This window comes from Naegleria gruberi (assembly GCF_000004985.1).
Source record: "Naegleria gruberi genomic scaffold NAEGRscaffold_6, whole genome shotgun sequence".
NCBI lineage: Eukaryota > Heterolobosea > Eutetramitea > Acrasida > Naegleriidae > Naegleria > Naegleria gruberi.
Genome location: NW_003163321.1, coordinates 677,613 through 699,681, shown reverse-complemented (window position 1 = coordinate 699,681; position 22,069 = coordinate 677,613). Strand labels below are relative to the sequence as shown.

The window sequence follows — 22,069 nt, the reverse complement described above, 5'->3', positions numbered from 1 at the left end:
ATTTTAGTGAAAATATTAAATTTCACTAAAATATTACTATTATCAGATTTATTTCCACAAATATTGCTATTATAATGGTGTATGATAAATAACAATGATGATGGTTGGTTGTTCCTATGATGATGTACCAACTTGAATTTTTCCAAAAAATAACATTATTTCAAATCATGATTGAAGGATTGAATTCCAAAAATTACTATTAATACTATTATTTAAATCATGATGAGATGATGTGGTGAAATTCTTGGAGTTAATAGATGTGAAATTACACCAAGAATCAACAGAGGCATGATGTACTCCTGACTTGACTTTTCGCCATTTTTTTGTTATTAAATTAACCTCCAAATATTAATAAGGAATTATTTGCAACAATGAATTCCCCGAATTTTCTCCATTAAGCCAAAAGGTTTTTTTTTTACAAAATTACAATACGACAAAAAAAATGCAACAACTGAAGAGTTTTATGTTAGTAATAACAGCACTGTTGATGATCATCATGATGATGAATTTTCAACCATGCATTGGTGCGATTCACATCGGAAAGGTCAAACCATCAACAATAGTAACATCAAAGGATTATCATTTTGTTAGGGATCGTCCAATGTTGTATATTGTTGGTGATTCGATTACTCAATTTTCATCATTACCGAACGGTTTTCAACATTTATTCTTGGGATGGTATATTAATATGGTAGATATTATTAATCGTGGATTTTCTGGATGGAATACTGACCTTTTGGTGAATATTATGGAGAATGATTTTGAACAGACATTTTTACAACCAACCCAGAGTTGGAATCAACCAGTTTTGGTCATCTTTACTATGGGAGCTAATGATGCTTGTTTCGCAGACTCTCCAACACAACAACACGTTCCTGTGGAGAGATACACTGAGAATATTAAGGAAATGATTTCAATTATGAAGAAGAAAATGGTGTCATCAAGAATTGACATTATTCTCACCACTCCACCACCAATGAATGCAACTCAATGGAATCAAACTTCTGGACCTCAAGGAGGTTTCAGAGATAACAAGCACACTGCCATGTATGCTCAAGCTGTTAGAGAAATTGTTACAAGTGGAAATAATAATGACCAAAGAGGAAATGTATACTTGTGTGATTTGTGGACTGATATGCATGAGTGGACAACTGGACATCCTTTCAGTGATGGGCTTCACATGTCTCCTCTTGGAAATCAAATCATGTTTAATCATATGCAAAAAATAATCAAGGATAATATTCCTCAATTCAATGCTGACAAGATGGATACACCATTTACAAATTGGTGGGATGCACTGAGAGAACTTCATAATGAAACTAGAATTAATTAATTATGGTCAATTGATTTATCAAAACTCCTAGCTCTAAATTTGTACAACTAATAATTTCTTTAAAATTCTATATTCCTTTTCTTTTTTATCTGGTCTACCTTTATCTTGTCAATCTTCATTTCACGTTGGAATGCAAGAGATTGTTTGAATCTATGGTGAGTATCCATCATGACAAGACATGTTTCTTTTCCTAAAATATCAAACATGTCCTCTGGCAGGGTATCAATTTGTTTGTCATTGAACTTGTCAAGTTTATCCTTCACAAAATCTGTAAGAACCTTTGAAACATTGACAGCCATATCACCAGTTACTTCCAAAAATTCAGTAAATATTTCAAAAGCAACTTCATACTTCTTTGCCTCCAATTCGTTATATTCTCTTTCTAATGGAGATTCCTTCTTTTTCTTTGAGGAGTGAGATGAATCTGCCGAAATATCACTCAGAGCATCACTTATAGCGGCATCCTGACCAAATAATCTCATTTGTAAATCTATAGAACGTTCACACAAAGAACGATAATATTGAATCTTTTCAAGGAGTAGGAAATTTTCACTCGACTTTTCCTTTTCACAATGAACCTTGAAAAGAGCTCTCAAACCTTCATCCTCAATTGTATCCATCAACATGACTGCATTAGCACGACGAATCTTTTCCAAATATAACGAGTCACGATTAATGGCATATGTAAACACAAATATAATGATAGGCAAAATGACAAATAATGAAAGTACAATAATAATGAGCTGCACCAATGTGATTGCCAAAATATTCTGATCTTTTACCTGTTCCTTTTCTTGCACATAGGTCACTAATTCATCCAAACCTGAACGGAAAGTAGTAAAATAATTTTTGTAAACTTCACTATTGAGTTTTTCAATTGCATCAGATCGCTGAGTGTTAGTTACTCCACCAGCCATATACATCATCATAGTGTTTAGGGAATCCACATTATTTACAGCAGTTATGGCTGTGGAATTGAAAATTGTCTCTATTTGAGGATCATTAAGATTTGCCAGAATGTTTGTCAAATTTTGTTGAAGAGCAAGATAGGATTTCTTATAAGTAGCCAAAGTTGTTGAATATGTTTCAGCTGTTCCTGCGAAAACATATCTGACAATTATGGCATTAGCACCTTCGAATTGTGAAGTAACTCTGCCAACAGAAATTAAAATTTCAGTCGACTTGGAAGTTGCAGTAATAAAGGCTGCAACTGCAACACCAGCCAAAACTAATAATCCAATAACAGTGACTAACATTCCAAATAAACAAGCCAACTTCATAGAAGTCAGCTCAATTACACCACAACATGTACGAAATGTAATCTTACTTTGACTAAACGAACTTCCTGACTTGCCACTTTCACTCGGATTGGCAAGATTAACTTGTGATTGGTTCATTGCTATTGGCTCTGCTGATGATGAAATAGTAACTTTCTTATTCGAAGAGGAAACATTTGTAGAAATATTGTTGTTGAGAAGAATACTAGCTTGTTGTGGTGAGTTGCTGTTGGTCGGTGGAGATGATGGTGTTCTCATCATTTCCAACTGTTAATCCATGAAGAGAGATTGTCAATATCCACATTGTCAAATTATATCCGAAAGAAACCATCAAATATTATTAACAACAAAAAATCATGGTTGGCCAACCTACAGTTGTGAAAATTTCGACTGTACTGCTTGTGATATGGTTGATAAGCAAAACCTTGTGACAGATCTTTTCTCGTTTTTTTCTTGATGGATAAGACTTTCTAAAGGACCCTTCGAATCGTCAAATTACAATTTTTGAATGCCCTGCCATATTCGAACAATAAATACCATCAACAATTGAAAACTGACAGTGAATGTGCTATGCAGGCAGCTCTGGACAGAGGGAGTAATCTAGATCTTTAAGTGTTAGTAAAAATCAACCGTGGTTGTCCATTAGAATTCTTGGACACAATACATTGTAATTATTGTAATTGCTAAAAAACCTAATGTGATCTTGCATCAAACTACAACAAATAATTGTCGTTTTAATAAATTAGTTTCCTAGTAGTGTACCAAATTGTTTTAGTACCCAGATTCCAATAAGTAATCTGCAAACTTGTCCAATGTTTTCATAGCCACATCAAAATTTGTCAATTCTATGGCTTGATTATTATGATGATCTTCTGGTAATACACATGAATTATTCACCAAACCTATCAGAATACACATACTAGTGGTTACACAATAAAATACATGAGTTGGAGGTATTAAGAACTCTCCCTTTTCTACATTAAATACTTTACAAAATGGAATTGACGAAGCATTATCCGAATCTCCAAAATTCCAACAAGCTAATAAGGCACAATACTTGTCAACATTTACAACTCTAAACATTTGATTTCCATTGAAATTAATTTCCAATCCCACATTACCCAGTGATGTACTGATCTGTGACAGATTTGATAATTTTCGTTTCAATTCATCATTTTCCACCACTAATGATAAATCACCTGAATTTGAAAAGATGGAAGATTTCTCTGATACATTAGTAAGTGCTTGTGAATTCGAAACCAAACTATTAATCAATCGTGGTGATGACAACTTTTCATCTTGTAAAATCTTTAACAATTCCTTCACTTGTTTTTTAGTAATTTCCAATCCATCTGATTGTGCCCATTTAGCTCCATTCAGTCCGTGTATTGCTCCATGAGTAAAAAACCTAGATTTTACAATATTACTATAATATTATATTAAATATTTTGTAATAATTTTACAATATTCATCCATCATCATAGAATTCAAATATTCCTTACCTTTCAATATATTGTTGCCAATGTGATGCCATAATAAATAATAAATTAAAGATTCCGTGAGCAAAGAAGATTTTCAGCAAGCAAATCGTCTTGTTTTTTTCAAAGGTTGAAGCTGTGAAGAACGCATATCCATTGTTCTTATTTGGACTTGATTTGTCTTTCACGGATATGAGGTTTGATCAATTTATCGTTTGATTGATTATTTCATCCCGATGATTAAAATATTTAATTTTTTAATTAAAATAATAATAATCATTTGATGATGAAAATATTTGATTATTATTGTAGCACCATCCAACAAAAACAACACTTTACACTACAATTCAGTTTAATATTAATAAAAACATGATGAATTAAATTTGATATTCGCATTGTAGCCAAAATTACCAACTGACTAATGAGGAGTGATTTGAGAGTTTTTCATCAAATTACCTCCAAAAATCATGTCAGGACAAGTCACTGAAATTTCATCATTTTAAAAAAATGTCTACAATCATCATCAGGGGACGACATTTTTCAAAATATGATGATCGGATCATTGGAAGAACAAGAGGTTTTCTCTCTCTTTGTATTATACTAGTAATTATTTTACTTTTCGTACAAGATTCTACACAACAAGATTATTCAATAACAAAATTTGAATCCGAAATTAAATTGAATAGTGATTTGTTGTGTGTTGCGAAAGTAACAGAAAGAGTTTCTTATATTTTTGATAGTAAAACCAAGACAATTACTAGAAATCTGCCTGTGGGTATGCCATTTGGAAATAATGTGGAACAAGTTTCGGCAATAATAGTCTCAACAACAAGTAACAAAATAGTTGATGTTGACGTGTATAAATCGACAACAAACAGCAAGAATCACTACATTCAGATAGATTTTTCAAAACAAGTTGATACTATGCAAATTTTTACAATCGAATACAAATATTCGATTAGAGGACCTTTCTTCTCGTTTAAAAATTCAACAAAATTCCTATGGTCTGTAGGCAATGATCCTGCTCAAGTAATTAAGGACATTTCAGTTTCAGTCATTTATCCAACAAGTTTACTTTCAAATGTCAAAACTTTTGGAGGTGGATCAGCTAAATCAAGTTCCGAAGGTCCTGAAACAACAATTCTATTCAAGAATGGTGCTGAACTGAAAAGTATGCAAACATTTACTCCTGGATTCACTGCAACCAATATGATTTTCCAATATTGCAAGACAACCATTCATAATCCTAATGTTCCAGTTGCTATGGTTACAATGTTTGGACCCATTATTGCTATCATGTTGATTTCCCTGCTCATCAAGGCCATTGTTGATAATGTGAATGCATATCGTGCTGAGAAGAAATTTGAACAAGAAAGAAATAGAATTGGAAAGATGGATATTCAAATGGCTCGTCGTCCTGTATCTTCTCAATACAGTACCAGTAACAATAACCATCACACAGATGACTCTGAGTTATCGTATGGTTCTGAGGAAGAATCTCATGAAAATCAAACACTACTTTCCAAATCTAATAAGGTTTAATTATGTGTAATTTTTCTTTTTGCTTTTAACAATAAATTATTAATTATTTTTGAATGAGAAATGAGACTCAATCTTTCACAAATATCGTACATGGCTCTATAATTGTTTTGGAACCAATAGTTACGTGCCAATTCCAAATCTGTTGCTACTTTTACCTGAAGGTCACTAGCAACACTTCTTTCACATTCCAAACTGTAGATCATGGTTGGACTTTCCTTTCCATTCAATATTATATAGTCCACAAAGTAACAAACAAATTCATTCTTTACATGTTGATAGGTATTTTCAGTAATGAGAATATCGGCCTCATAATGTGGATTGAGATTTGCCAACTTTACTGCTATATTGACATCATCTCCCATGGCTGTGAAATTCAATCGATGCTCACTTCCAATGCTACCATACATCATATTTCCACTCGAAATACTCATACACACTGAAAAATCCATCTCCAAATGTTTCTCCTTTATCCAGGTGTTATTCAATTCTTCAACAACTTCTATAGCTTCCATTGCAGCTTTACATGCTCTCACTTCATGTTCTTCAACAGGCATGGATGAGTCATTCCACACTACTTGCAATCTTTCGCCTGTAATCATGTCAATTAATCCACGATGATCTTCCATCACCTTTGTCAAACTTCCAAAATAATCAGTCATTAATGAAACAAATGTAGAAATATCAGTTTGTTCTGCTAATTGAGAGAAATTACTAATACTTAAAACCAAAATTGACATGTTTTGAATTATCATTCCAACATCCAAATAATGTTCATTTCTAATAACTTTTTTCATTATTGTTGGTGAAATAAATTTAGAAAATGCTGAAACTCCTCTCTTGAGCGAATTAATTCCATTTTCCATTTCTCCAATATCAAAGAAAATCAGTCCAGCAGTTGTAATTTTTGGATTTGACAAATCCTTTGATAGATTCTTGTCACTCAAAATTTTAGAAAGCTTTCTGTGCACGTTATTTAATGGCTGAGCAAACAACTGTACAGTCACAAATAATGCTAAGGATCCTGCAACTAAAATGACAATAAAAACCACAACTGAAGTCATTCCACTCGATAGTAGCTCTTTTAAAATATCTGCATCCTTAGATCCAATGACAATAGCCCAAGAAAGTCCATAATTATCATAGACTGGTGTTATGGCTACATTCTTTCCTCTAAATTTGAAAGTGCATTCACCTGGAATTGTACTATTTTTGAATAGACCTAGATTGATAATATAGGCTGCAACTTGATCAATCTCTTCCTCTTCTTCTAGAATGCTACTGGATGTGGTCGTGTTATGTCTACTCGATGCAATGACAGATCCATTTCTTTGCATAATAAAACTGTAACTAATAAAGCTGTAAGGTCTTGAAGTGTCATTGAGGAATGAATTGAGTCCTTTGAGTGCGAACAGAGCTCCAAATACTCCATACAAGTGATCAGGGTGGTTACAATCACATATTTGAAAATTAAACTGATCAATTGGTTTCCCTGACAATACTGCAGCTGTAATATTCTCCTTTACAAAGACAGGCATTGCAGTATTGATAGAGAGCTGTCCAAATGTGGAAACATAAATTTCTGACCATCTTCTTTCTGTTGCATTTGGGAGAGTAAATGGCACATACCAAGGTCTATGGGATGGTTTGAATCTGAAAGGTTCAACATTGTAAAGGTATCGATCTTGCAAGGGATTTTCGATGCTATCTTCTTCTAATCTATAGTGATACAATAAATCTCCAGTCCCATTCAAATATTCAATTACTGGTGGATAAATTGGAGGAATATCTAATGTACCAACATAATTATCCATAAACATGCCAAATTGAACAGCCGTGAGTGGAGATCTATTCACATAAAGATTCCTCAAATAAGTTGCAAATAAAGTCATTTCTGTGAGGTTTGAAAGTGTAAATCCATTCTCCAACTCAAATCTGATATGTTGAATGACTAATTGTGAAGTATTAACAATTCGACTAATCTCAAAATTCACATAGGTTTGAGTTTGTTGTGCCTGGAATTTAGAAACTCTTTCCAAAATACTATTTCCACTCGTGTACATGAGAATGAGGGATGGAACCAATCCAACCAATCCTTGAATGATGAACAGAATTAATAGTACATGACTAATCCTCACTCCTCTCCCACAATATCCAAATAATAAATTCCCACTATTGTTGCTGCCTGGTGTGGGATTTTGCTTTTCATTCACTTCAATGCTTGGCAGTTGCTGCTGCTGATTAGTTTGATTAGTTCCTTCTGGCAAATGAGTGATTACCTCATCAAAGGTAAAGATGGTATCCCTTCTGCCATAGATTGGATGTGGTTTGGCATGAATGGGATGTATCATTGATGAGGTAGTGCTGTTATTAGAGGGTCTTCTCGAGTTGACAATATTGGTAGTATGTAGATGGTTATTCTCATTTGCAATTTCATAAAGTGGCGGATCCACCATTAGATTCACATCTGTTGAGGTTTTTGATTCCTCATTCGTTACAATAATTGAAAACTTCTTATCAGTTGATGATGATGCTTGTGCGACTGTTGGTTTGTTGGTTGAGCTGCCATTCATGTCCTCCATACTCGAAACGGTTTCATTTCCAAACATTTTTCTAACAATGAAATTTCACCTTTTCAATACTGTTGAATCTACGTAGATCTGGGTTTCATATATTTAAGGAAAATTACTAAAATTGTAAATCAATAATAAAAATGTATTATTAATAATTTACAATAATGGTTGGTTAGGATTGTCAACCTTTTCATATTGATGAGTTGGTTGAGAGTAAACAGTAGTAGCTTGTTGATAACCACCATAAGCATTTGGATCATAAGTAACTGGTTGAGTGATAATTGGTTGTTGGACAATAGGTTGTTGGATAACAGGTTGAATTTGATTAACAACAACAGGTGTGTTTCCAGCAATATAAACATCAATACAAGGCAATACCATCAAATACTTGTAAGTCAAAGCAATAGTATAACGATTTGTCATAATAATTCTGGTATCATATCTCAATACTAATTGAACTCCAGCTCTATTATAAATTGTTTGATTTTCATGTTCCAAATAATTAGTAAGAGCAGTTTTACATTGAGCATGTGAATTGATGATTTGACGTCTTCTTCTAACTGACCACATAATGAGGACAATAATAAAAAAGACATACAAGAGTGGGAAGAGAATCCATACCCACTAATTTCCACAATATATTATATTTCATCAAATTACAATCATCATCATCATTATTTCAATATTAAAGTCAATATTAAATTCAATTAATTTCATCATCAGATCAACAAATAATCAACTTACAATACCACCAGTCGGATCACTATTATCATTATTAGCATAGGCCAAGAAATAAACCAACAATGGAATACCAGTCAATGCAAGAGTACAGAAGAAAACAACAAAAAAGACCAACAATCCCATCCATCTAGAGGTTTGAATATTTGCCATTTGTTCCTTCATAATCTTTGAACAATGATTCATCGTTTCAGAGAAATTTTGCGGATGAATACGTTGTTGCAAAATGATCGGGAAGTTTTCATTAAACTTCTCACTCATCGAGTCAAAACTGACTTGATATTGTGAGGAGGTTGTGCCGTATGAAGGTGAGGTGCCAATACCGTACAACATTTTTTTTTAATCGGATATTTTTTGAAATTGAGGTTTTTGTTGGTGGATATTTATTGGATTTGACATCGAGTTGAGAGGAGGCTTTGTGTGAAGTGAATTGTTGAGGAAATCAAATGGAAAGTTCGATAATATAGAGAGGATGTATTTTGGGGGTGGTTTTGTGAAGGGCTGTTGATGACATTGTTAATACTTGGATTTTTATTGTAATGGAAGTAAGTTGGAAGTTAGTTGGAGGCGTAGTTACTGTAATACTGTAGTAATCTTTCCATAAAATTCAATGGAGGAGAGGAGTGTTTGTGATTGAGACAATGAACGAATGTTGAAATATCTGTAACTGAAGGCTGACTCCGTATTTGAACTTGGTTCGATGATCCAGTTCTTAATTGGTTGAGAATCTAAAGTAGAGGAATCTAATAAGGTGGACGAAACTCTCCTCAATCGAGCATACTTCCAAACTACACCATCGTTTGATCCTCCTATTGTAATCTCTCTAAACCAGTGAGCTGGCATATAATTACATGATAGGGTCACTCTTTCAAGCTGAAATTCAAATGTTTTCAAGTCAATTACAAATGAAGAACCAATTGCTGAGGCAATGGTTGAATTTGACACTTTGTCTTTCAAATATATAGGCCAAATTATTGGAATTTAAATCACCCCGAATTGGCACACAGTAATAATTGGCATCTGTTATGATATTTACCAATCCAGCTGCAAGAAGAATTTGAAGTTTTTACAAATTGTTAATTTTCACACTTACCTTCATACGGATTTGACCAAGAATCTTTCTTTGTTCTTTGAGAATGCTTCTTTCCAATCCAATAAAACAACCCATTCTCATCAAAATCACTCACATACTTAAATTTTTGGTTCACTTCCACAATTTTCAAGTTATTCGAATCAAGCTGTGATGAATCTCCACTCAGATAAATAATCAAATCTTCCATTCTATAAAACATAGCCTCTCTCAGAATCTTCTTTTTCAATATTTGATGCTCTGGCAAGTTATCATCCAATAGAATTTCACCATTCCTCAAGTATTCCATAATATATTCAAAGAGTTGACCATCTCTATCAATGAAAATTCTTCCCTCATTCGTTTTTGATAAGGAAAACCTTCCATAAAACATACTGGTAAAGAAATTACCTTTCAATTCACTTTCCAATCCAGAATTGGATAACAATTCTTTAAAGTTTGAATACTTGTTGTAAACAATTTCCCGCCAACATCTAAATAAACAATTTCATCTTGAATTGGATTCATTTTCAATAATCTTTCCTTTTCCATTTCCCATTCTTTCTTTTCCATTTCCAATTCTTGTCTCTCCACTTCAATTTGCTGTTTAGCTTGCTCAATAGTTTCATTTCGAATAACTTGCAAAGATTGAATGAATTTTGCAGTGACCTCCTGAACTTCATTTTCAAAATTATTAGAAACTAAACCTCTTAACGTTGATGGAGGAGGACTCTTTGGCTTTAAATCACCCCCTTGAATCATGGCCATGACTGTTTTTGAGGGTGAATGTGGAAACATTTTTTTCAATGTTTCGAATAAGAGATAAAAACGTCAAAAACTCATTACGTGAATTGATGTGTTTCTTGATGGAGTAAATCAGACTCCTTTTTTATTGGAAGCTTAGAGATATACTATCAATGATATCATAAGTTTAAAATAAAATACGACAACATCTCTTGAATGATGAATCAACATGCAAGCAAATTATTAGAAACAATATACGAAATCAATTCTACAAGGCAACAAACCAATAATACAATTATAAACAACAGCAATGCTACAGAATGCGAATCATGGTTACTTTCCCTTACTCTTGTCCCTCGACAACGAAACATTCCTAACCAATGCCCGGATGCCATTTCGGTTCCCATTCTTGCAGGGTTTGCTTTCGTATTTTACATTTGCTTAGTGACTCTTTCAATTTTTGGGTTCATATGGAAGAGAAATTCGACTCACATCATTGCACGATCAACAGCAGGCATGTATTTCACAATTGCATCGAGTATTTCAATAGTGAGTGTTTATTCGTTGAGATACATGATTGGCAGAGATTTGTTTCCATGTTTAGTTTATAGTTTAATGTTTTTTGTAATGCCAGCAAGTTATACAGTACCAAATACTTTGAGAAATGTGAGAGTTTATACACAGTGGAGAGTAAATTGGTTTAAAGCTCAAAATTTTAAGGAAAATGAATTGAGAAAAAATGAACTGGATGAAAATTGTAAGGAATCGAATAGGAATAATGAAGAATTGAATAGTATACCTTCGGTGGAAAGTCTATCACGATCTCCAACTAGTCCATCTTCGCTCACAAGTTCACCTACAAGTCCAACTGGACTAATCTCAGTACCTCAACAGAAACTGAAGGAATTTAAACAATATTTGGATTTACACAATAATATTGACAAGAGAGAACTCTTACTTAGAAAGGCACATTATATAGTACATTCAAAAAAGTGGTCAATTTTTATATTTATTACCATTTACGGAATTCAAACTTTGATTTGGTTTGTTTTTGCAGTGATTGAGGAATCTTTCTTTTCAAATGCAAGATTTATCATGCAAGAAGCTGCCATGATCTCCCTAAGAGGTTGTTACACATTATTTCCAACCACCATAACCATCCTCATTCTATATGTGATTTACATAGCAATTGAACTGTTTGCGTTCTTTTGGTTGTTGAAAACTGAAAAGGATACCTACTATATCAAAGTGGAGACTATTGTTACAATGGTTCTTCAAATTAGTGCAGCTATTATTTATACGTGTTTGGCTATGGATTTCTTCAAAATGATTGATCATGTGTTTCCATCAGGATTGGTTATGGTTTCGTATTGTACGATTGAGATTTTCATAACGGTGACCTTACCAGTTCTGTATGCCATTGCAAAAGATTTGAGAAAAGTTGAAATATTTAGTAATGAATTGGAGTTCATTCTCAATAAGAATGAAACTTGTGAAATGTTATTGGAATATTCGAGGAGATCATTCTGTCCTGAAGGAGTTCTCGTATACAAGGACATTTCCAAGTTTAAACAGGCCAATAACTTTAAGAAGAGGAAATTAGTGGCTCTGGAAATAATCAATTGTTACTTGACACCTGGAGGAGTGTACGAATTGAATTTACCAAATATGAATGCAATTAGGGAGGATATCTTGCTGAAAATTAATAGTGCCATGTGTGATGATGAATTATCTGATGAATTGTTTGAGGAGGTTCAAATTCAAACTCTTCTCACTTTGAAGGATGTTTTAGAGCGATTGAGGCAGTCGAATGAAAAGATTCGAATAGTATTGGAGGAGTGGAGAGAAAGAGAGGGACGAGTTGATTTTCAAACATTGACAAGATTAGAAAGTGTAACACAAATTTCGAAAGCAAACGTAATCTGAATTAATATTATTGAGCTTTCGTTTGTGAAATAGTTAATACTAAACTTTAATTATCAAAGTTCCAACCACGACCAAACTCATTCTGATTGTTATTCTCCTTATGAAAGATTTCGTATCCATAATAATAAATTTCATCAAGAATTTTCAATCGTTCGGCTGAAAAAGATGAAAATCTTTGATATTTGAAATTATTCCATTCTTTCAAATTAATTTTTGGTCTATTTGTTGATTGGAATCCAATTTTGAATAATAGATATCTTGCCAATTTCATTTGTCCTATTATCTTACAAATTCTACATGGAATATTCGAACCTAAACGATATTCGAAACCAGCAAGTGCACTATCGACTTTGCTTCTTTCCTGAATAATCATTCTATTGAAATATTCCTCAAATGCTTGATCATCTTCATTTAGTTTCTTCAAAAATCTTCCCAATTCATCAACAGATTGGAAATCCGATTGGTCAATAAACAAACTCTTTGGAAATCCGAAATCAATTCTCAAATTTGGAGCCCCACGATACAACATGATCATTCTAGCTCCATTTTCCAGTGCTTTGATTCCTTCAAAGAATTTCTCAGTGACATAATCTTTTGTAATGGAATTCTCAGCTGCATAATAGAATCGACAATTATTTTCCAATTCGAAAGGTTTCCCGCCTTTTCCTTCTTGTGAATTCTTGCCACATTTGCCAAATTGTTTCACTGGAATGTACTTGGAAAGATATTGCAATAGTTCATAACGTTGTTTGAGTTCTGTTCCTCCTCTATCACAATTGGAAATGAAGGAGCAAATTCCCTTATTTTTGGAGAAGGGTTTCGTACCAAATTTATCAGAATTTGAAAGAGACATGTAATTATATTGATAATTAACCCAAACAGAGCATGTAGAAAGAAAACAAATTGAGATATCTGCAGTTGACTGGGCAAATTTTTCCATTGACATTTGAGGAAGGAGTGAATTTGGATTTTGTGATAATTTTTCAAGTTGATTCACAACGACAGCTTCACTGCACATGAGAAGTGACAATCTTCTCATTCCTCTCCACATTTTCTCGCCTTGGCTTTCGTCCATCCTATGGGAATGTAATAGAATATCCTGCGCATGAGTAAACATTTCGTTTCGTTTCAATTTTCCATTCGAATCCACAATTTCATGTTGAAATTCCTTCACAATTGATGCTTCATCCAATAGTGAATTCAAAAAGAAAGGTTCTCCATAGAAACAATGATGAAGAACAGCATCCAATGGTACACCTTCTTCTAAGAACTCACCAGCTGTCTTGTCTGCATAAATTTTACATGTATGTTGTTTCGAACACTTTTCTTTGGTTTTAAATGTTCGAAAGTAGTGAAACAACTCTTTACTTGTTGTGGAGGTTGACTGGAAACCTAATCTTGTCATGATTGGGTCTTTGAAGAGTGTGTTACCCAATCTATTGTTCTTTTCTAACTGGTACCTGTACCAAGCGTAGGTTCCTTCTCTGGTTTGGTCAATTGAGTTTGAAGGATTTGTTAATAATTTGGCAAACTCTAGAAAGATGGCATGTTGTTGATGTTTTGGAGAGGTGAAGTGTCTCAGAAGAATAAAGAGGATGACAACTATTAGAATTGAAACTATTATTCTGGTTTTGTTGAGTGAAGAGAAGAATAGTCTATTCGAATGATGAGCATTGTTATTAGAAAGTGATGCAGAATTAAACTGAATGAAACCATCGCTGGTAACAACTTTGAGTGGATGCAAGTCAACACCACTTTGCTTTCCAAACAAAAGGTAATTGAGTTGCATTGTTTTTTTCAAAGCTGCTTGGCTAAGCATTTGTTTAACATCTTTTTATGAGAAGAGAACGAACCTAAGCCCTTATTATTGAACACTCATTAAAGGTAACCTTTGGTGTCTTATGGGTGAAGAACAGTTGGGCGAACTAATATTGGAAACCAACTGGAGAGGAATCCTTTTGTTAGCTTCCATGCTGCTTCTTGTTTCTTTCATAAAAAAAAGAAAAAATTGGCTAATAATGGCTAGAACCACTCAATATTAGTGAAGTTGAATAATAATCATATGAAAAAGAAATTAAAATAATAAGATATTTTGAAAACTTAAAAACAAATGCACAAAAATCAGATACCGACAATGGGGCTCGAACCCACGACCCCAGGATTAGAAGTCCTGTGCTCTATCCAACTGAGCTATGACGGCTTTACATTGATTTTTCGAAACTAATGAAACCATGTAATAAACGAGGAGGAAATTGAGTTTAATTGTTTGAAATTCAATTTTAGTGGGATTTTACAAGAATTTATTATTACTAGGCAGATAGAAATCTCTTTAAATATTTTGTTGATTTACGATTTTGGCGGGAAAACTTCTTTATTAAACTTTAAAAAAAATGTCTCCACAAGAACTCTTAATTGGCTCAAGTGTCCATCTCAAATTCTTTGAAGCTCCCGGTAAGGAACCAAACCTAGGAAATGATTTTGTATTTGGTAAGGGAGGCGAGCAGTTGTATTTCTTTGAACGTTATGATACCATCAACTTTAAGGGTTTGTGCTTTTCTATCACCTTGCCTGGAGGCTTGCTTTCTGATGGCTTGAGAAGTGTTAGGTATGGAGAAGCTGTTTGCTTTAGGGAGATACGATCGGAAGATTTTATGGTTGTTGCAGGGCAACAAGGACATACTTTGGATTGTGTTCATGATTATGTTTGTGCTAAGGGAGAGGAGGAAGTTTATATTGTGAGGAGATCAAAGCCTTTTGAAAATTGTTCAGAAGATATCAATCTCTCAAATACTGAAGATTTGATATTTAGAATTGGTGATGGAAATGATGTGAGACCTCATGTTTTCTTGGGAAGAGCAGAAGATGGTGATCCAAAACTTGTTTCTAATCCTAATGAGGCAGTGAGTGTAAAATTAACTTTGGAAAAGTCATTTTCTGTAGACCAATATGATGCCAAAGCTCATTCAAGATATCCAATCTTCCTCAAGAATCACTTGATCAAATCAGGTGATTTTAGTGGAGCTAAGCAAGCTCTCATATTCGATTCTAAGGAACATGCAATTTTAGGCTATTGGCCAAAACCATTAAATGCAGAAGAGGAGAAACAAATACCCTCCGAAGAAGATCTTACCAAGTTATTCAATACAATACATCTAAGACCACACGAGGGAAATTCTCCTGCAACAGTAACACTTCTTGGTCATGAATGTACAATTCCAGAAGAGAAGGAAATGGTTTTAATGCTCCTAAAGAAGGGCTACGATCAATATTCAGTGTGGAGAGCTACTTTTAATGTTGGAGACGAAGAGTTCAGACTCTTGGCAACTGTGGCAGATAATAGATATCTCATCATTTCAAATTGTCAAAACGATACATCTGTGTTCATGAGAGGAAGATCCTTGATGGCTCTGCTTGTAAGAAGAATTCATGATTTTGGAAGATTGTTGGATTTTTAATAGTATTTGCAAAATCGTTCTTGAAACTCTGAAAAGGTTTTTGGGAAATCTAGTGAAATATTGGAGCATGATTGATACCTCTTGAGATTATCCAGACAAGTGTCGTAGCCATCTCTAGTATTATTGTATAAACTATCTCGATTTTCAGTGAGCTTTTCTATCATAGACTTTCGAGTTTGACTCGATCGTTTCCAAGCAATTCTCTTAAAAACCTTGGTGGAGAAGTGTTTCAAAATTCCTCCAAAGTTGGATATAAAAGCACTGTAGTATTTACAATTTCTGTCATCAACCTTTTCCACACAAACCATATTGAATGAATAGCACTGTACAGACTCTTTTTCGAAAGAGTAATTTTCATTGAATAGAATTGGTTTGCTGAAATAATAATATCGTTTCGACTCTGGTTCATAAATTGTAGAGTGAGCTTGATAACAACCTCTTTGATTTGAAAGTGGAATTGGCAAATTGAAAGAAAACTTGCTTATGTCAGTTGGTAGAATACCTTCTACTACACGGTGAGAGAAGCTCTTGAGACAAAATATCGAGTCATCGACATTGAGAGTGTCATCTGTGATGGATTGGAAGAGTTTAGAGTGAATGGCTGCAAAAACTTCCTCAGCACTGAAAGGAAGAGTGGCTGTTTCTTTGAGACATCCAAATTTCAATCGAATTGATTCTTGATCAATGAAGTACTTTCCCTTCGAGTAGGATGTTGAGAAGGGAGAATTGGTTGCTTTGGTATTTGTAAGATTTTTCCAATGTGGAAGAGGTGCAAATAAAACATGTTTCATGAATGAAAAGTCTTCCTTTTTGACATAATCTCTGACACAATCCCTCTTGGTCATTCGTTTAAATCCTCCAAAATCTGCATTGGCTGACCAAACAGAGTTACTATAATCCATAACTTGTTCCACCACTGAAACATTATGAGTATCAGAGAGGAAGGTGGTCCAATCTGATGATTTTTCAAACCTGAACAACACGTCAGTTTTGAGTTGTCTTAGAATTAATAGACGTAATTCCTCATAAAGTTTCTCAAACAGAGAGTGGTCTGAATCGAGATTTTTCAAGTTGGTCTCTATTGAAGAACGGAGTGTGCTATCAATGTTGACTTCTCTATTTGATTTGGGAGAGAGAAAAGAGTCGAATATTTTCTGTGCCTTTTCCTTGAGGGAATCCCTCTCCTCTTTTGATATATCTTCTATTGTAATTTGATCCTTTTCCTGTGTTCCAAGTGAAAATAATCCCATAAATGAAATTTCCTCATCCATATTCTTATCCTGATGAATTTTCTCCTGCAATAATTCCATCAAATTACTATTATTATTAAAGAGGAGAGCTACTGATTGACGTTTGTTTGAAAAGAGTTTGGTACCACTCGCTGATAATGACATTCTATTCTTCCTTTTAAGAGAATCAGTACTAGAAGAAACAGACATATTCTCAGAGGAGGCACTGATCTTGGGAGAATTTTGATTCGTGTTGAGTAAATGTTTCATTTCCTCAATCTTTCTCTTATGAGATTGTGTTTTAAATGTATCGATTGCCACATAATACAATCTAATTTCCTCCAGGCAATCAAAGAGCTCGCAAACCCTCGTCTTGATACAGTATTGTCTGAATAATTCCTTTGTCACTGGATGCAATAATAAATGAATCAAGTGTATTGACCTCGATGTATTCATAAATTGTGCCTCCAACTCCTCAAAGAATGAAGAATTCATTGAAGAGAAGGAAGACCTCGATGTATTACTGGTCATTCCACTCTTTGAAGAATCACTCATCACAAAACTTTCTTCATCCTCCTGAGGACTTGCTACTCTCTTTACATTTCCAAATTCATTAGTAATTCCAATTTGAGGTAACCCATCAATACTGTCATTACTAGTAGGTCTACTCTTTCTTGTCTTTTTAGAAGCGGCTGCCACAAATTGATTCAATAGTATTGTATTCGAATGCATCGAAGATGCACTACTTAACGAATCAAGTTCATCCAAAGATAAATTCGAATCGTTCAACGTCGTCGATGGTGATGTTGCTGAAGCTGTTGAGCCAGTAGTAGTATTGGGCGATAATGGGGATGAATTTACCCTCATCATCATCAATGAGCCTCTATTATTATTATTATTAATTCGATTAATAGTTAAATGTTCTGGATTTTCCATAATTCTGATTATTATTATTATTGAGGATTACAAAATCATTCAGGCAAAAATTAATTCAATATATGAAGATGAAAAATTGATCAGAGAGAAAGAGGTAGAATCTTAGCCTTCTTCCCGATCCAATATAATATCCAAAATATATAATGATGATAAAGATGCTTTTTCAAAGTACAACAAAATTGATTGTAAAATCTTTTTCGCGCTCGATGATGAAGTTATCTATTTTTCCAACAAGAGAAAAAAATACGGAAATTTACAGTTCGAAATTGGCGGTTTTTTTTTAGAGTGGTGAGTGATTTTGTTTCTTGTTGGATGAACACAATGTGATACAATACTATTGTTTCGAATAATAGATTGTTGTATAGAATGTGTATTCGAAACTTGACACAATAACAAGTGAGAGATTGTTGATGATGATTCTTTCAATTTTTTTATGAAAGTTTTACGTGCAGGGAGATTGCTCAAACTTCAGTTCCCAACAACGGATGATGTAATTATAAATTTGGAAACATGTTAGTTGTCTGTACAGACATATTTTGTTTTTGATAAGAAGGTTCCATTTAGTGGCAAATGAAAGATATTTTATCAAGTGATCTTGTGAATTTATTGTGGAAGTTTCATAGTTTCGTTTCGAATAATGCAAGGACGAAACATTGAGCTCAAGTTAGAAACAGCCAAAGAATGTCATGTAAATTGGTTCTATTATTCTAAAGCCTATGCCATCTATCTTTTTAATGTAGCTCAGGGCATCTTTGCTTAACTGTTTGTCTCCATAATGCTTTCGAATAAGATTTACAAGTTTCTTTACAAATTTCAATGGTAATCTCTGGTCGTGCATTCTACACACCAAATCTAAATCGTCTATTGGCACACCAGTATATTTCCATGTGAATGGGCCACCATATTTACCATACCAATAGGCAGCTTTCGTATTAGATTTTGGGCACGTTCCAAGAATGTCAAAGCATTCTTTCTCACTATCTAACAATTCAGAAGAGCCCTCTTTTATAATTGCTATAAATTGATCCTTATAATTATCTAGATTTCCACTATCTGCAAGTAGAGGCATTGGCGACAGTGGACTCACCGAAACTGATGAATTGTCATGTTGTTGAATAACTTCAAGATTCGAATGGGTATCAGTAGTATTGGACATGATTTTCAAAGGTAGTAGTAATTGGGTTGGAAGTTTTTGTTCTTGTTGAAATTGTTGAATATTTCTTTCGTCTAGAGTTGAAGTTAATTGAAAAGTTTTAATTACTTGTCGATGTTGCTGTCTTGGAAGTGGTAAGGATTGTGATCTTAATCTCTGTTGTTGATTATGATAATATTGATATTGATGATACAGATCTAAAGATTGAAAATTTACAGGAGGTGAAGCTGAAGTGAATACAAGTATTGGTTGTTGATATTCTTCTTCTTGATTTGAATATGATACACTATTTGATAGTTGAGAATTTTCAATATTATTATTGATATTATTATTAATATTATATTGATATTGTTGATAAGGAGGTTGTGGAAGAGAGAGATTTTGCAAGGCTGATGAAAATTGGAAATGATCTTCTTCTTCTTGATGATGATGCAAACTTGCAATGGGTTGTTGATGATTAAGGGTTGAACGATTATTACTGGTTTCTTGAATATTTTCCTGATGACTATATTTGGATATTATATTGTCCTCCAAATTGTTTTCAATTGTTAATGATGAAGAAATTGCAGGCTTTTTTGCGTTGTCTGCAAGTAATTGATCACTCGAAAGGCTTGTTAATAAGAGCGGAGGTTCTTCACTCTTCTTGTATACTGTTGATATTTGAAGAATACAATTATTATTATAAGTATTACTACCCTCAGATATTCTTCGTTGTCTTTTGCTTCTTGAAGATAATTCTTCCTTTCCTTTGGGTTGGTGATGATGATGATTTCTACTTGTTAAGAAAGAGGCGGGAAATTTTGCTTCCTTTCTTATTGAAGTTTTCATTTGTGTGCAAGTTTGATGAAGAATAGTTTGAGGTTTTTTTCTTTAACAAAATGAAGAAAAACACTTACTTTCACAATGTGTCTTGATGAACCTATCTGGTTAGTAGTAGCAAGTTGTGTAACTGGAGATCTCTCTTTGAATAAGTAACGTGAAAACTGCCAACTGTCAGTGATGTGTTTTAGTACCTTGCAAGGTGGCAGGTAGAGAGAATCAGATTAGAGTAACAAGAAAATCTTGCAATTCGTGAGTTGTTGTTTTTTTAATAGTTTGAATGGTTTATTGTGAGACAGCAACTTCGCACTTAATAATTATTTGATTTTATCTTTCGAGATTGCCCATTTCTTGTTTATATAAAGAAAAGATGATTCTGTTTTGGAGAAGATTCATTTAGAATTGGAAAAGTAAATTCATGATGGAGACATGAACAAAAAGGATTGCTAACGACATTTGGCAGTTGTGCCTCTATTGGAGTTTGAAAAACGAGTAATTGATGATTTGAATGTTTTAACAAAGGAGCAAGTCTAAAAAAAAGAATAAATTGTTTATTGTAAACAATCTTCTCAAAATTATTGGAAACATTGTTCGAATGTATGATTTTCAATAGAAGATAATGAAATTAATACAACAAGATATTGTGATTCAATCGTTTGACAAGTCGGTGCATCCAACAGTCAAGTTTCCTTCTGTGAATTTGCCAAACAAAAACAAATAAAAAATGCCACCTGTCAAAAAGGCAGAAAAGAAGAAGAAGGAAAAAAGCAAGGAAGAAGTTAAAATCGTAGTCTTCGGTTCGGGTGGTGTGGGGAAAAGTGCTCTAATTGTACAAGTAAGTTTCGAATAATAATTTATACGAATGTTGTTCAGTTGGTTAGTTATCATTCATCAATTAGAAAATAATTTAATTTTGCAAAGATTCAAAATGTTTTTGTTGAACATTATGACCCAACCTTGGAAGATTCGTAAGTAATTTAATGGAAGGATAAAGTTTCGAATAATGAAAGTTATCGTAAAGATGCTATAATTGATAAAAAGGAAGTAATTTTGGATATTTTGGATACTGCTGGTCAGGAGTAAGTTTTAAATTCATCATCATGTGATGAAACTAATTGGACAATATTATCGGATATGAAACCATGACCTTTCTTCTTTAATTTTCATAATTTAAATCACAACAACAATAACAACAACAATATAGAGAATTTCACACTTTGAGAGATCAGGTAATTTTCATGAAAAATTCTTTCAATTTATTGTTTTTTATTAATTTCCCTGTTTTTTTACATATTCTTACATATTCGAAACAAATAGTATATCAGACAAGGAGAAGGATACATAATTGTTTACAGTATTACAAATCGTTCCAGTTTTGAAGAAGCTTACCAATTTATTGATCACATTTTACAAACTAAAGGACTTGAGGAATCTGAATATTCCAATGCCAAGAATAGCATTGCCATTATTCTGGTTGCAAATAAATCAGATTTGGAAAGTGACAGAGCTGTTACAAAAGAGGAATCTACTGAACTATGTCAACGTTTTGGAGGAATTCAATTCTATGAAGCAAGTGCCAAGACTAGAATGAATGTGGAAGAAATCTTTAATGATTGTGCCTCTCAAGTTTTTGCAAAAGTTAAAAAATCAGGTGGAAAGGACGAAAAGTGTCTTTTAATGTAAATAATTATAAGAAATAACAAAATAATACAAATTTTAGTAATAATCAATTTAAAAAGCTGATTTTCACATTGTTTTACAATTTGTTAAAATTTGACATAGATCACTAACTCGGTTTCA

At 33.4% G+C, this 22,069-nt stretch overlaps 8 protein-coding genes and 1 non-coding gene across 9 annotated transcripts; 1 reads left to right on the top strand and 8 right to left on the bottom strand.

Annotated features, from left to right (window-relative positions):
- Positions 1-1,335: 1,335 nt before the first annotated feature.
- Positions 1,336-2,868, bottom strand: NAEGRDRAFT_78445 (RGS domain-containing protein; the record flags this gene model as incomplete). The annotated part of the gene is made up of 1 exon (XM_002681382.1): positions 1,336-2,868. One exon carries the CDS (start codon positions 2,866-2,868, stop codon positions 1,393-1,395), a length of 1,476 nt encoding a protein of 491 aa, XP_002681428.1. The 3' UTR covers positions 1,336-1,392.
- A 513-nt stretch (positions 2,869-3,381) lies between these two features.
- NAEGRDRAFT_63464 (uncharacterized protein) lies at positions 3,382-4,144 on the bottom strand (the record flags this gene model as incomplete). Its single annotated transcript, XM_002681381.1, has 2 exons — positions 3,382-4,036; positions 4,113-4,144. 2 exons carry the CDS (start codon positions 4,142-4,144, stop codon positions 3,382-3,384), a joined length of 687 nt encoding a protein of 228 aa, XP_002681427.1.
- A 1,482-nt stretch (positions 4,145-5,626) lies between these two features.
- Positions 5,627-8,236, bottom strand: NAEGRDRAFT_63463 (uncharacterized protein; the record flags this gene model as incomplete). The annotated part of the gene is made up of 1 exon (XM_002681380.1): positions 5,627-8,236. One exon carries the CDS (start codon positions 8,234-8,236, stop codon positions 5,627-5,629), a length of 2,610 nt encoding a protein of 869 aa, XP_002681426.1.
- Positions 8,237-8,325: 89 nt separating this feature from the next.
- On the bottom strand, positions 8,326-9,274 carry NAEGRDRAFT_78444 (uncharacterized protein). Its single transcript, XM_002681379.1, has 2 exons — positions 8,945-9,274; positions 8,326-8,824 (listed from the first exon to the last, which is right to left on the bottom strand). Exons 1-2 carry the CDS (start codon positions 9,269-9,271, stop codon positions 8,357-8,359), a joined length of 795 nt encoding a protein of 264 aa, XP_002681425.1. The 5' UTR covers positions 9,272-9,274; the 3' UTR covers positions 8,326-8,356.
- Positions 9,275-10,421: 1,147 nt separating this feature from the next.
- Positions 10,422-10,805, bottom strand: NAEGRDRAFT_63461 (uncharacterized protein; the record flags this gene model as incomplete). The annotated part of the gene is made up of 1 exon (XM_002681378.1): positions 10,422-10,805. One exon carries the CDS (start codon positions 10,803-10,805, stop codon positions 10,422-10,424), a length of 384 nt encoding a protein of 127 aa, XP_002681424.1.
- Positions 10,806-12,723: 1,918 nt separating this feature from the next.
- NAEGRDRAFT_46450 (uncharacterized protein) lies at positions 12,724-18,228 on the bottom strand (the record flags this gene model as incomplete). The annotated part of the gene is made up of 3 exons (XM_002681377.1): positions 12,724-14,210; positions 15,241-15,386; positions 16,211-18,228. 3 exons carry the CDS (start codon positions 18,226-18,228, stop codon positions 12,724-12,726), a joined length of 3,651 nt encoding a protein of 1,216 aa, XP_002681423.1.
- On the bottom strand, positions 14,804-14,877 carry NAEGRDRAFT_t85. Its single transcript has one exon. It is a non-coding gene; the product is annotated as a tRNA-Arg (tRNA).
- A 633-nt stretch (positions 18,229-18,861) lies between the features above and the next one.
- On the bottom strand, positions 18,862-20,536 carry NAEGRDRAFT_57031 (uncharacterized protein). Its single transcript, XM_002681376.1, has 2 exons — positions 20,347-20,536; positions 18,862-20,257 (listed from the first exon to the last, which is right to left on the bottom strand). Exon 2 carries the CDS (start codon positions 19,451-19,453, stop codon positions 18,962-18,964), a length of 492 nt encoding a protein of 163 aa, XP_002681422.1. The 5' UTR covers positions 19,454-20,257; positions 20,347-20,536; the 3' UTR covers positions 18,862-18,961.
- A 457-nt stretch (positions 20,537-20,993) lies between these two features.
- Positions 20,994-21,952, top strand: NAEGRDRAFT_63456 (ras family small GTPase; the record flags this gene model as incomplete). The annotated part of the gene is made up of 5 exons (XM_002681517.1): positions 20,994-21,104; positions 21,191-21,237; positions 21,280-21,348; positions 21,474-21,498; positions 21,587-21,952. The coding sequence occupies 5 exons, from the start codon at positions 20,994-20,996 to the stop codon at positions 21,950-21,952; spliced, it is 618 nt and encodes a 205-aa protein (XP_002681563.1).
- Between the last annotated feature and the right edge of the window lie 117 nt (positions 21,953-22,069).